Genomic DNA, 12,973 nt, shown 5'->3' on the forward strand with positions numbered 1-12,973 from the left:
GGCCCCTTTCACAGGTTTCACACATCAGCCAGAGGCTCTTCTTTACTAGATAAATGCCTTAACCATCGTGCTAGACTTTCAGTGAACTCAGGTTTTCTCCACCCTTTGATTTCAAAACAAGCTCAGCTCTAACCAGGCATCACCTGTGAGCAGTGGAAAAGGAGAAGGCAGTATAAACTCATCACAAGATGTGATCATTTAGAAAGATACTGTTGAAGAAAATCTATGCAATGAAGAAAATCCAATGCAGTGTCTAACTTGTAATCGTAGCTGATGACACTGTTGGTGTTTCTTTTTAAAAAGAAGTTTAGTTTTAAGTAAATAACAAGCAATTTTCAAAACAAGCTAATGATTTCTTTGAAAAACAGTGGTTCATTTCCTGTGTATAAACAGGTAGAGAACAGTCTATTAGACATCACTCCCTCCTGGCTGAGAATATAAAAGATTTTAATTATCTTTTTAATTTGTAAAAATTGCAAAGCTTTGTGAATCAAACTGACCGAATATAAAGTTTAGTCGGAGGAAAAAAGAGTTTGAACTGGGTAAAATCAGTGAATATTTTAATTTTGTAAGTTAAACAATAACTTCTGATTTTCATTCTGATGATGCTATATAGTGTCATTTAAATACCGAGAAAGAATGCATTCCATTATTTTGTTTCTCCGTTCAGTAATTATGTTAAAACTGTAGTATGTGATGCCTAAAGGAGATTGCAGCTTATATCCTTTACTGCCTGACTAGTAACTGTAGAGGACAGAAATATTCCCTAGCTGTATGGGAGGCTGTGACTGAGGAGGAGGCACAGGCTCTGTTTGACATGTCTTCTTCTGTTCTCCTCAAACAAGACATGAGAACAGCTTCTGCTATAGCAGGCACAGGCCATCAGGCAGGGTCAAGCTTCCCACAGGACTTTTCTTCTAGGCCTAACCAAGGCACTGTCAAACTGAGCCAGAATCTTCCTCTTTCTCTCTCTTGGGCTACATAGAAAGACTAGTCCAACTGGGAGAAAAAGTGATTCACTTTTTGGAGAATTGTACCAGGTGTTGGCTGAAGAGATCAGAACCACGATTAGGTCTCTCTGCTCTTGAGGTACCTTTTCATGTATTTGCACAAATGCCAGGTTTGTAAAATAAGTTTTGGTTGAGGAACAGGAACGATCAGGCCCTCTGTGACAAAAAGTTTGTCCTACAACCAGTGAAAATGGATTTCCACTCACTGGTTGATGTAGGCAGCTACTGACATTGTTGGTTTTGCTGAGACCTCATGCAGACTTCTGTTATTGGAGTTTTCTTCTACTCACATATTAATGATTAAATGATATCCAATGATTTGAATTAAATGATCCCCACATAAATCAAGCTTACATCCACAGCTGATTAGCCACAGCCTCCTGATGCCCTTCACTGTAAGATGAAGGATGCTGTGACCAGTGAGATTCCCATGGGCAGGGGGGGGGAATGACTTAGGATTTGCAAGACTGCAGGAGGGAGAACAGGAAGCAGAGTTGACTGGTCTCAACAAATCATTGAATCAGGGGCCTTTGTGCTGTTGAGAGGTGCAAATCTGTATCTCAGGTTTCCACTCTATAACAAAAGCTCAAATTGTAATTACAAAAGAATGAAAGCAGTTTGGCAAAGCAGGCTGAGAAGAGAGCTTAGTGTAAAGATACAGACGTGGTGCAAGGAATATTTTATTACCTTGCATTACAGGTTGCATTGAATCTCAAGCTATTTGTAGGTACTTAGGAAGCAGAACCATAAGCCCAAACAAGCGATGAGCACAGCTCTGTACAGAATACATTAATTCTTATTAAGTAGAACTTTAAAACTGTCAGATACAAAAAACTCAGTTACCCTAGTCTGGCATTAAGAAGCGTGTTGTGATACAGGACCATATGAAATATTATTTGGAAGGTGAATTTAAACTACTTTTGTGAAGAAGGTGATGCATGCTAGCTTTAGGAATTAAAACTAGAAGGAAAATGGATTGGATGCCCGAGATTGACTAATACTAGAATTAGCTTTGTTTACTTCTATGCTAATGGTGTAGAAGGAGAAGTCTGCTATTATATTCACAGGCTGTGGAATTCCAGAAGAGGATACAAATTAAAACCAAAATATTTTGTCTAAATAACCATTGGAAGCACCTGAAGAGTTAGATTTGCTCAGGTTGGGAAATAGTTTTCTAAGCAAAGTAGTAGCTCTTATTTTGGACTTCTGAAACAAAGCAGTAAAATGTAGTCTAATTAATTGTCACTCACCTGGAGATAGATTTGTTTTGATTATGATATTTTCCAAGCTTTTACTGCATAGAGTTCTTTTTAAAAGGGCATCAAGGCTTCAGAGCATCATTTTGAATGTATTGTAGAGAAGCATGTGGTAAATTATGTCATAGACCTCCATAAACAGATTTCAGATGCAGTAACATGTTACTGTATTCCTTTTATAGATTTTTTGTTTGTTTGTTTCTTCAGTGTAACCTTTTTGGTAGTTCTTGGCATTTCCTAAGGAGCAGAGGACCTCCATACTCTGTGCACAGCTGCTGGTGCTGAAAGCTGTCTCATTTCTAGAAAGGGAAATTCTGCTGAATACCTGATGATTGCTGTCCTAAAGGAATTTTTCTTTCATTTTAATCTACAAGGTTTGCCATCCATTCCTCTTTTACTTTGCTGCTCCCAGCAAATTTACAACTGCTGCAGCTGCTTCAAACAGCTGCTGTGCTAACTCAAAACAGATGTCAAAGCCAGAGGTCTGACATTGAGTGGAAATCTACCATTAAATACCACCTCAGTGGTTTATTTGACCCTCCTTGATAATGGGCCACAGAGGAAAACATTTTCACGCTGTATTTGTGGCCAAGCTACTAAATCTCCAGGGAATTGATTCACAGTTAGAAAGTAAGATTGGCAGGCCAGTTTTTTTAAAGCCAAATTCATCTCTTCTGCAGCTCTGAGGACAAACGAGTTGCACTTGTTCAGGTGGATCTCACCAGGCTGTTTTACAGTCATGGTTTTGTGGCAAATGCTTTCTATGAAGGAAGTTCGGAGAGGCATTTAGGGGCAGAAGTTCTTGAGCTAACTGAAGGTGGTGAGAGAGCTTCCTGGGCTTTCAATGCAAAGCCCCTGCTGGTGGATAATGAGGAAGTGGGAGCCAAGAAGTGGTTAGAAATGAGACCATGATGGCTTAAAAGAGCTAAGAGGACATGACATCACATGAAAACATTTGGAGAGGGATCAGTACTCGCCATTATTATTTATCATAGTATTGCTTAATACAGATTTTGTCCTGTGCAGTGAAACTACAAGACCCCATAGCAATAAGTAAATTGCACCAAGAATAGCACCATCTTTTACAATTTTTATTTTTATCTCAGGCACATAAAAACACACAATGCACATTGTCTTCTCTGAGCCTTGCATCAGCCAGGCTCTGTTGTGAATGGGACTAATGTCCTAAGTGCAGGTACTTTCAGCACTGCAAATAATGCAGTTTCTCTTATTCTGACTCCAAAACTGACACAGACTTTTCACACTTTACTGAATCAGTGGAAAAGTACCTTGGAGTTACTATACTGTAGGTTATTCTGGAAATACTCTTCCTGTTGAGCTACCCTGGCCTCTTCTGGACTGTATCCCCTTCTCTGTGTTACGGTTAGTGAGCCCAGGTGAGTGAGAACCCTTATTTCTCCCCTTGGGCACAACAGCACTGAAGTGGCTGAGCTTCTCTGCAGATTTCTGCTGGAATGGTGATGGGGAGGACTAGATCTTTCATGATTTATAATGCTGAGTCCTGATGTCGACTGAGAATACATTAATGAATTTAACAAAACTTCAAGGAGCATTTTTTTTAAGGGAAAAAAAAGGCTGTTTGCATATCCAGGTCTCTCCCATCTGCAGCCTGCCCCTCTCCTGAGTTCAGTGAGAGGGGCAGTGCAGTAGATGCTTTGTGCTCTCTGCTTTGATCTGAATCTGCATAGGTGCATGAAGTCTTTATTTTTGCCTCTGCTTTCAGGTCTGGTTTGATCGCTCTCTGTGTACCCTTGCCTGTGATACAATGTCATGTCAATTTCCAAAAAAGAAAAAGAAAGACTCTCCTACTTTGTAAGGGCTGGAAATCTTGATTTGAGCAGGGATAATAGGCACCCATGGATTGTGCATCAGTATTTTGGTGACTTACAGAATACAAATTTTCGGAACTGTGGCAACACAGGCAATCTTCTTCCTCTGCAATTTATGCCAAGCCATACTTCTTGCCTTAAAACTCTGGGACACGCATTCATTCATATGCAAAGAAGAAAATAAAATAAAATCCATTAAACCCTTTTTAATCTTCCTCCAAAAGAAATTAGCTGTTACGGTAGTAGTGCTACTTTTTGCTGCATTTAAGAAATTCTAGGAATGATTACTCACCACAGACTTTCCTCACTAGCTATTTTGTGTGGTGCAGAGCTATCCCACTTACCCTTAAATATATCCATTTCCAAGCAGAATCCAGTCTGTCTTATGTAGATATTTGAGTTATACACTGTGTAGCTGCAATTTTAGGTGCCTGTGCAAACAGGTGGGCATTTCTGAAGACCTCCGGAAGGATCCAGTATTTTGCATGTAGGCAGTTCCTCTCCTGTTGACCCAAGCCAGAAAGTGTTCTGCTGGATCTCACTCGTGCCCCAGGACTCTTGCAGACCCGACTGTACCATGCTGCAGCTTCTGGAGGTGTTAACTCACCTAAACCTTAGGGCTCTTCCTCTTCCCTCCTGGGAGACATTTTTTAGGGAATTCATGGCTCCTTGATAAAAGTGCCAGACGAGTTCACATACTGTAGGTGCTCATCTGAGTCCTAGAGAACTAGGCAGGCCTGCAAGGTTAAGTCCTTAGCACTGAGGTGACACCTCTCCTGGCTGTCAGGCTCTCTCTGGCACCCCTCTGCACCTCCAGCATGTATGGGGTAGACATAACCTGAGTAGAGGCTCCCCCTTAGGAGCAGAATGAAAGCCCCACATGCAGAGCATGAATTCAAACCTATTATTGTCATTTCTAATACCCACTGGAATCATCTCCCCAGGGAAGTGATGGATTCCCCAACACTGGACACTTCTAAGATTTGGCTGGGGAGGATGCTGCGCCATCTTGTCTAAACCATACTTCTGCCATGAAAGGTTGGACCAGAATGTCCTTCAGGTTCCTTCAAACCTAGTACAATAATAATAATTTTAAAAAACTAGTAGGTATGCTACTGGGGAGAGGGGAAGGGAGATAATAAAACTTCCTCTCTTCGGTACTTTGTAACTTTTGCTGGCCAGGCCCTTCAGAGATTGCTCCGGACCTTTCCATTGCCTGGAGTTGAGGAAACTTGAGGGGTGGCTGTGACCTGTGATGGTCAGTGATGCCATTCGTTCCCTCTGCCCTCTCCTCCTCTCCTTTGCCACCTCGGCTCAGCATTGCTCTGTTGCTGACTCTTGTTCTGCTCCTGGTAGAGCACCTGCAAAGCGATGTGTTGCCTTCCTTCCCTCTTCCGCAGGCTGCCGTGCCGAGGAAAACACTTGGCAGCAGTTAGGTCACTGTTGTGCTGAGCGGTGCTTCCTCCCGCGAGTATCTGTCCCATGTGTCATTTACAGTGACATCTTTCATACCAGCTCTGGGACAAAGATCACCCTCTTTCTTGAACAGCATCTACAGCAGTGACTTCCTTGCCTAAGGCTACGAAGTCTGGCCACACTGGTGCTTGCAGCAGTGTACCAGTGACAGTGGGATGCTGCTTCTGGAGGCAGCAAGCATCTTACTGCCACTGGCTGTGTGATAGGAAGGGAAGCAGAGGAGTGCTTCTGCTGTTGATTGACACCTCGCTGTCTTTCTTTAAAAAAACAAGTATGCTATTATAAGTGTTTGAGAAGAGTCAGTATGATCCAAGTATGGCTTCTGTGAAGGCTCATCAGGAACATCTTTTCAGCCAAACTCGCTAACGACTCCTTTGTTTTAGCAGTATGGCTTGAAAGTGATGAGATACTTTCCCTTTTTTCCCTTTTTACTTGAAATTTTTTTCTTCCTCTGCCCCTTCACTTTTACCATGCTTGCAGATCAGCTTGTTGGAAACATCTTTCAGAATATATTTATCTTGAATGGGAGCATCTCATATTCCAGTGTACAGCTCTAAATGTAAAATACATGTGTGCATGTGTCTATGTGTACACATATATGTTTATATCAATGTATACCTGTATATATCTATGTAGTAAAATGTGAAGTGTCTGGATGAATTGATTTAACATCGAGAAAACATGATTTTACTACTAATACTTATTAGTAGAAGTACTCAAATTGAGAAACTTTGGATGCTGAGAAAGTGAACTCAGATCTACTCTGCCATCCCCAGCCTCAAAGACTTGTAAGTTTGGTTTAGCAGTTTTCTCAAGGGTTTTTGCTAGGTTAAAAACAAAGCCACAGATTACAGAACTGGTTGAATAAATCAGCTCATAATCATCAGTGGATTTCAGGGCACTTTCAGTCTGTGTTTAAAGTGGAAATGTGGTTATTTTATATGAAATTCCTACATGGCAATTGAAGTGTCTCATACAGTATAAAATATATATTCATGTGTGTTTTTTTTCCTTTCTTTTCTGATAATTCTTCCACTTCCTTTCTCTGTTTCTAAAGGAAGAAATGCCCCTGGAAAGCCAGTGAGAGAGGTTAGTGAGATGCAGGCTCACTGCCATGGCTTCTGTTTATCACAGCTTGCTTTTTGTGCCCAGCATGCGTGTGATGACAGCATGGGTTTGCTTGGGTTTGGTGAAGGGCGGGGGTGGTTTTATTTTGCTTTAGCTCTTGTTTGATTTTGCTGAGTGCATTCCCCATGTGTGCTCTGACAGTAGCGTACCTCTCAACTTTCAGTGGAGACACTGTCAGCTCAGGGATCTCCATTTTCTTACATCCTCCCAGAGGTGGAAACTCAGGAATGGGGAGGAGAGAATAATACGTTGAAATTGTGTTTTTCATATGATAAATGTGATCAGCACATCTGTTGCAGTCACTGACTTAAGTTCTGATGCTATTGTATGTAAGCACAACAGAGACCCACATCTCCTGCTGTTCTGCTTACACACTCACAACTGTATTTACATGTGTGTGCCAATATACCAACCATCATTTCCAGTTATTGAATAGTTCTTTTCTTTTTCTTTAGAACAGTGAGAGTTGAGAGGTATAAGAGATTCGGGTGTTTTAATTTCCTGGTATACTGTTGCAGAATAAAGAATGCTACTAACATTCACCAGCTCCACAGTGTCGTATTGTCAGCATTGCAAATGGGCGATGGTTTCCACTGTGCACTTCAGCCATGGTTGGTTTGATGCAGAATAGATTTTAGAATTTGTGTGTCGCTGCTTGTTAACAGAAGAAAACGTTTTGTACCGTGTTGTCATAGCACCTTTGAAAGTATTTCCAAAGAGCCTTGATATTTTCCTCTGTGAAGCTGCTCTTCATTCGCCAACCAGTTAAAACGTTGAAAGATGAATTCCTAGTGAAATTTATTATTGAAGACAAAATATTCAGGGAATGCCTGAGTGCAAGTAGCTATGAAATGACCTTTCCTGTACAGAAGATGTTTGGTGTAGATGAGTCAGAAATGGAAAGAGTAACTTGGTCTGCAAACTTATGCTGTTGCAAAGAGGGGGGCTCATGGAAATGCACTGTGCTGGGAATTCAGCAGAGCTATTGTGAACCTGCAGTGACTGACAGGCTACCCTGGGTGAGCCAGGACATGTTCTAATGAGGTGCCTTGAAATACAGTGGATCTCTGCATTGGCTGTAGGGACTATCTACTTTGTGGTGCAAGGTCATTGGTGCAGGTTAAGTCTGTCCTCAAATGCTAGGTCGTCTCATTTGGATCAAAAAAGAGTGCTCGGAATGTCATGAACAGACTCTACCAGCACATAAATTTTATGGAAATTATTTCACATTCAGCCTGGCATGCTCATACAGCCTGAGAATTGTTCTAGAGTTCAGCAAAACAGGTTGTTGGTTTCCACTACTGTCATTCATATTTATTCATGTTATTCAGAAAAAGCTTCTGCTGCTGAGGGCATATTTGATAGAATTAATTAAGTAACAACAGAAAATTAGGAAAATGGGCATGTCCTACTTGATCGGATTCCAGCAGCTTAACCCTAAAAAAGTTGACTTCAGTGAATCACTCAGTGCTCTCCAGCTGTTTTCGTGCTCACTGATGGTTCCAGTTGGGCCTTGGTAACTTGCAGAGCTGAATATAAAACACAGTTCTCCACCTGCTATTGGAGGGTATGAGTAAGGTATGGAATGAGTGAATCCATTTGCACAAAGGCAGATCATGTGGTTTTAAACCCACCCAGCCAGGTTTTGATCCCATTACTCACTTTAGATATTGTCTTTGTGTCTAATCCCATGGATTTTGTGGCATTACTCAATATGAATAAGGGTATCAAAATCCAAGCCACCAACAGGAAGGATTTTTCTTTTGTCAGGGAAAGGTTAGAAACCTGTGCTACTGAAAAAGGCACTGATTTGTGCTGGGGTTTCTTAATTTACTTTCTTTCCACTCTTTCAAGACTGAATGCTCCATGCTTATTTCTCTGACAAGCCATAGTGTAAGATTGGTATTCAGTTGCTGCACCGTCACCCAAGGGCCTTAATTCCTGTAGAGCCTCTAAAGCAAATTGAGCAGATGTAAAACACATCATTCTATATGTGACCAGGAGTGATGTGGTTAGTGCCTGCAGAAATAGATGTCTTCTGCCTTCAAAGCCAAGGCACCTGTGTTAATATTCCCTCCGTTTTATACGTTTTAAGTTAATACTATCCATGTCCATTTTGAATTGTATAGCTGCATTTCAAAAGTGTGCTGTTTTTTTTTCTTGGGCAGTAGCATCTTTCACCCTTTCAGCGCCTTAAGCATGGGAAAAATGTTTTCAGCTTTAATATTAAAAAAAAGAAAAAAGGGATTAATGCCTTCTTTGGTGGCATTACTTTAAAAATACGAATAGTAATGTGTGGAAAGCTATAGTTTATATCTTTCTAAGTGCTTTGAGGACAGTATTTTTCTCATTTGCTTCTTAATTAAAAATGTCAATGCCTTACATTTCAGTCTTAGGGCAAGTAATCAGTATTCAGTAGAAGTGACAGAGCTATATAGGAACAGTCAGTGAATTTTAGCACTCGTTTAGGTAACAGGCATTATAGGAGAGGCTGCATTCACTGCCCATACAGTACCAGCAAATTATTGCATGTGTTCTGCCCAGCTGTTTGCAGTGGTGGTTGACCTAGCTGTTAGTCCCGTGGGCGAGAGAGGCAGAGAACCTGGTGGCATGGCAGTGATGCCCAGCCGAGGGCTTGCCAACTGAGTGGCTGGAGCACAGCTATCTTGTCCCATGCCGGGACTCTCCCACAGACTGTGGTCCCCCAGCTGTTGCACTTTACAGTCCAGCTGTTAACGTTACAGCTATTGCTCTTTGATGCATCTGTTTCTCTTTGTGTTAGTGCAATTATCAAAATGTCACCAGATTGGAAACGAGTGTTTCTTTGTATCGGTACCTGGCAAACTGTGCCACACAAAGCACAGCACAGCTCGCTTTCCAATGTGCAGTTTGTTGCTTAGTTACCATTTAGATTCAGCATAGTTTTGTGTAATTGATGCTACATTTTAAAAACAAACCCAAAACTTTAAAATCTAGCATTTGAACGTAAAAGGTGGTAGTAGTTCTCCAGAAGAAACAAACTTCTCTGGATGTTTCTCATGTCATTTTTTTCCCTGTCCTGTAAATGCTGGAATCCTGTAGATGCTTGGAAATGCTAACCTAATTCCAAGCTCCAATGTACTGTAGAAACTTCAAGAATGCATGACTACCATAATATTTGAACATTTGGAAGAAGCTGTTGAGTTTGATTTGCCCGACAGGGACAGTTCATCCCTGTTGATAGAGAAGACGGTTGTGTGAGGAAGGACACGCACTGTGCAGATGGGCAGTGCTAGCGACCAGACCCCAGAACATTACAGGTTGGGACTGCATAAAAGGTCTATCCTGGATACCCTGGTCATGTCCTTTGGTCATTTGGGTGCTCCCTCCTCAAGAACCACGCTGAGGACTTGGGATCCGGGCTAACACAAAGCATTCCTGGGATGCAGCATTGTGGGTTGATGATGTTACACCTCCCATGTTTTTCTGGACAGAGAGTCGCAGGGCATAAATCAAACCCCTCAGGCCATAGCAACGTACAATTCTATTGAGTAATGCTTCCCCACTTACATACTTTCAGTTGCTGGCAGTCTGTAGCGTGGGGACTTCCTGAGTCGGAGATCACTTGCACTTCCTTGCATCTAAATAAATCTTTCTTCAGTGATTATTTTCTAATTCTTTTTTTAACTCATTTATGTGTTTGGCTTCAACATCAGCCTGTGGCGATGGGTTCAGTAATACTATTACTCACTGTGTGCAGTATAATTTCCTTCTGCTTGTTTTAGGACCTTCTGTCTGTTCGTTCCTCCTTGTCCTTGCAAGAAATCTTGAGCACTCAGTCCTTTGTTTGGCTGCCCCTCTTGTAGGGTGCCTGGATTGCTGTCATATTCCCTCTTCGGTCATGTTTTTTCAGGAGGGGGACTCCAGGTGGGAATCATCTGTTTAAACTGTGGTATCTCTGTCGTTTGAGATGCCAGAGGGTATTTGAGAAAGTCGTAGAGGGCTGCAGATCTGACATAAGGACTTGCAGGATACCCATGCTCTTCTGAACAGCAGCTGGAGAACAGGCAGGATATACCAAGTGCCTAAAATGGACACTTGTGGCAATTTAATCTCCCTACTTTCAAGTTGTTTAGTCTCCAGTTGTGCTGAAGCCATTTCTTACTGCTGATGAGCATTGCTACCTTTCCTTTCCATTTGGAGTGGTGGTAAAAAGTGTTGTGTTTCATCTCCAGGACTGTACTCTGTGCATATTTGTCACACCTGTGTAGGAGGAGTGTGTGTTGCCATTATAGTCTTAGGACTTTTCAGTGGTTACAACGGAGAAGAAGTTAAGTTGGTAATTGCAGCATCTTTTTTTCTGCTGGACTGCTGTCTGAAAAGCAAAGGATATTTTTTAAATGCTAGAATAAACTACAGCCATTCATTCAGTTTGGTCATCATTTTAGCTATCCGTGCAGGTATCCTGCTGGGACCTCTCGGATTTAGTGATTTGGTTAATTACTGCTATCTGGTTGTTTCTGTTTTTCTCCTTCATAGAACACTGAATAGTCAAACACTTGCAGCACCAGTCGTAACTTCTCCTTCTTGTCAATGGATTTGATCATTGCTCTTGGTGAACGTTTGTAATGTTCATTGCTTTGGGGGGCTTTGGAACACAAACATGCTGGCTTATTGTCAGTGTAGTTTACCACAGCTGTTCAAGCCAGTATTGTTGTCGAGTGTTTTCCAAAACTGGCAACTTTTGCTAACGACAACGTATTGAACTCATCTAGCAGACTTTTGGAAAAAGGACTCCCCGGTGTGCTCCTCTGGGGACAGAGGCAAGCAGTGCATGGAGAGTGATGGATCTGTGCTCAGCCTTTTCTGCAGCATGTTCCTACCCATCCACTGCCACATCTTCCTCGTTTGATTTCCTCTTCTTTGACTTTCTTTTCCAGGCCACAATGTAGGGAGCCTTTTCCACATGGCAGGTGACTTGGGAAGAGCAATGGAAACCTTGGTGACAGTGATGACCGACGACAAGGTGTTAGAATAGCAAGATGTGTTTTACAACTTCAGGCGTCCCGCATGGTTTTTATAATATTCATACTACAAAGAGGATTAGACTGTAAGAGTTTACAAGAAAACAAATATATATTTTTGTGAAGGGTAGTGGTACTATAATGTAGATTTCAGTAGTTTCCTAAGTCTGTTACTGTTTTGTTAACAATGGCAGGTTTTACACGTCTATGCAATTGTACAAAAATTATAAGAAAACTACATGTAAAATCTTGATAGCTAAATAACTTGCCATTTCTTTATATGGAACGCATTTCGGGTTGTTTAAAAAAAAATTTATAACAGTTATAATGAAAGATTGTAAACTAAAGTGTGCTTTATAAAATTAATTGTTTATAGAAACCCCCTTAAAAAAAAAACACAAAAAAAATACTGAGGCAGTGCATTTGTTTAATATCATTTCAGCTCTGTAACTGCATTAGAGAGATTCATGTCCTTTGTTCTTTTCCTTGCCTATCAAAAGAAAAAAAGCATTTTCTGCAGTGACATCAAGACAGCCAGCTTACGTTTCTCATTGGCTTTGTCTGACTAGGGCTGACTTAAAAAAAGTCTCCCAAACTTCCCATGAAGGTAGTTATTTCACCTCTTCCAGTAAAATTAAGAATTACAAGAACCACACAGCTAGTTTGCAATAATTAAATAAAAGAGCACATTACATGACAAAGCCTGCAAAAAACTGAGGGAAAAAAAAAAAACACCCCGAAAGAAAGAAAGGAAGGAAAGAATTCAATGACCATCCTATGCGTCAGCGTTTCTTCTGCTAACTATATTCCCAAATGCTATTAGTGAAGTAACGTAGAAATTGCCTTACTGGGTTAAACCTTTGGACCTCAGTGTCCGCACCCCGCGGGGGTACCAGCAGCCAGGAGCTGGGTGCAGCGCTCCCCCACCCGCTGCCACCACTCATGTCACCGTTGCTGCAGAGGAGAGAAGAAAGGGAGAAGTTCCCTCCTGACCCGCCGTGGGACCAGCTCCTGACGCAGGCAGGCGCGGGGGATGGGCAGGGCCTCTTCGCCTGCGCAGCTCCCAGCGCCGCTGGCCAGCACGAGGCCACTCGGCCGTCCTCGGGGAGCTGGGTCCTGAGCTTTCCACCATCCACGCCTGAAGCCCCTGCAGCCCCTGGGCCCGAGGAGCTGCCGCGCTGCGAGCGACCTCTGGGAAGGGCTGTGGGAGAGTTACTGCTGTCCTTGCACTCGTATGGCCATCAGGTGAA

At 42.0% G+C, this 12,973-nt stretch overlaps 1 protein-coding gene across 1 annotated transcript in view; it reads left to right on the top strand.

Moving 5' to 3' along the window:
* Positions 1 to 12,472, top strand: part of LOC103773476 (dystrophin-like) — a 72,603-nt gene extending 60,131 nt beyond the window's left edge. Inside the window, exons 16-17 of the mRNA XM_008940848.1 lie at positions 6,650 to 6,681; positions 11,640 to 12,472. Of these exons, the coding sequence (XP_008939096.1) occupies positions 6,650 to 6,681; positions 11,640 to 11,651 (44 nt within the window). The 3' untranslated portion in view covers positions 11,652 to 12,472. The remainder of the gene's footprint in view (positions 1 to 6,649; positions 6,682 to 11,639) is intronic.
* The last annotated feature ends 501 nt before the right edge of the window (positions 12,473 to 12,973 follow it).

The sequence above is a fragment of the Merops nubicus genome, unplaced genomic scaffold (genome assembly GCF_000691845.1).
Source record: "Merops nubicus isolate BGI_N331 unplaced genomic scaffold, ASM69184v1 scaffold7850, whole genome shotgun sequence".
NCBI classification, from domain to species: Eukaryota; Metazoa; Chordata; class Aves; order Coraciiformes; family Meropidae; genus Merops; species Merops nubicus.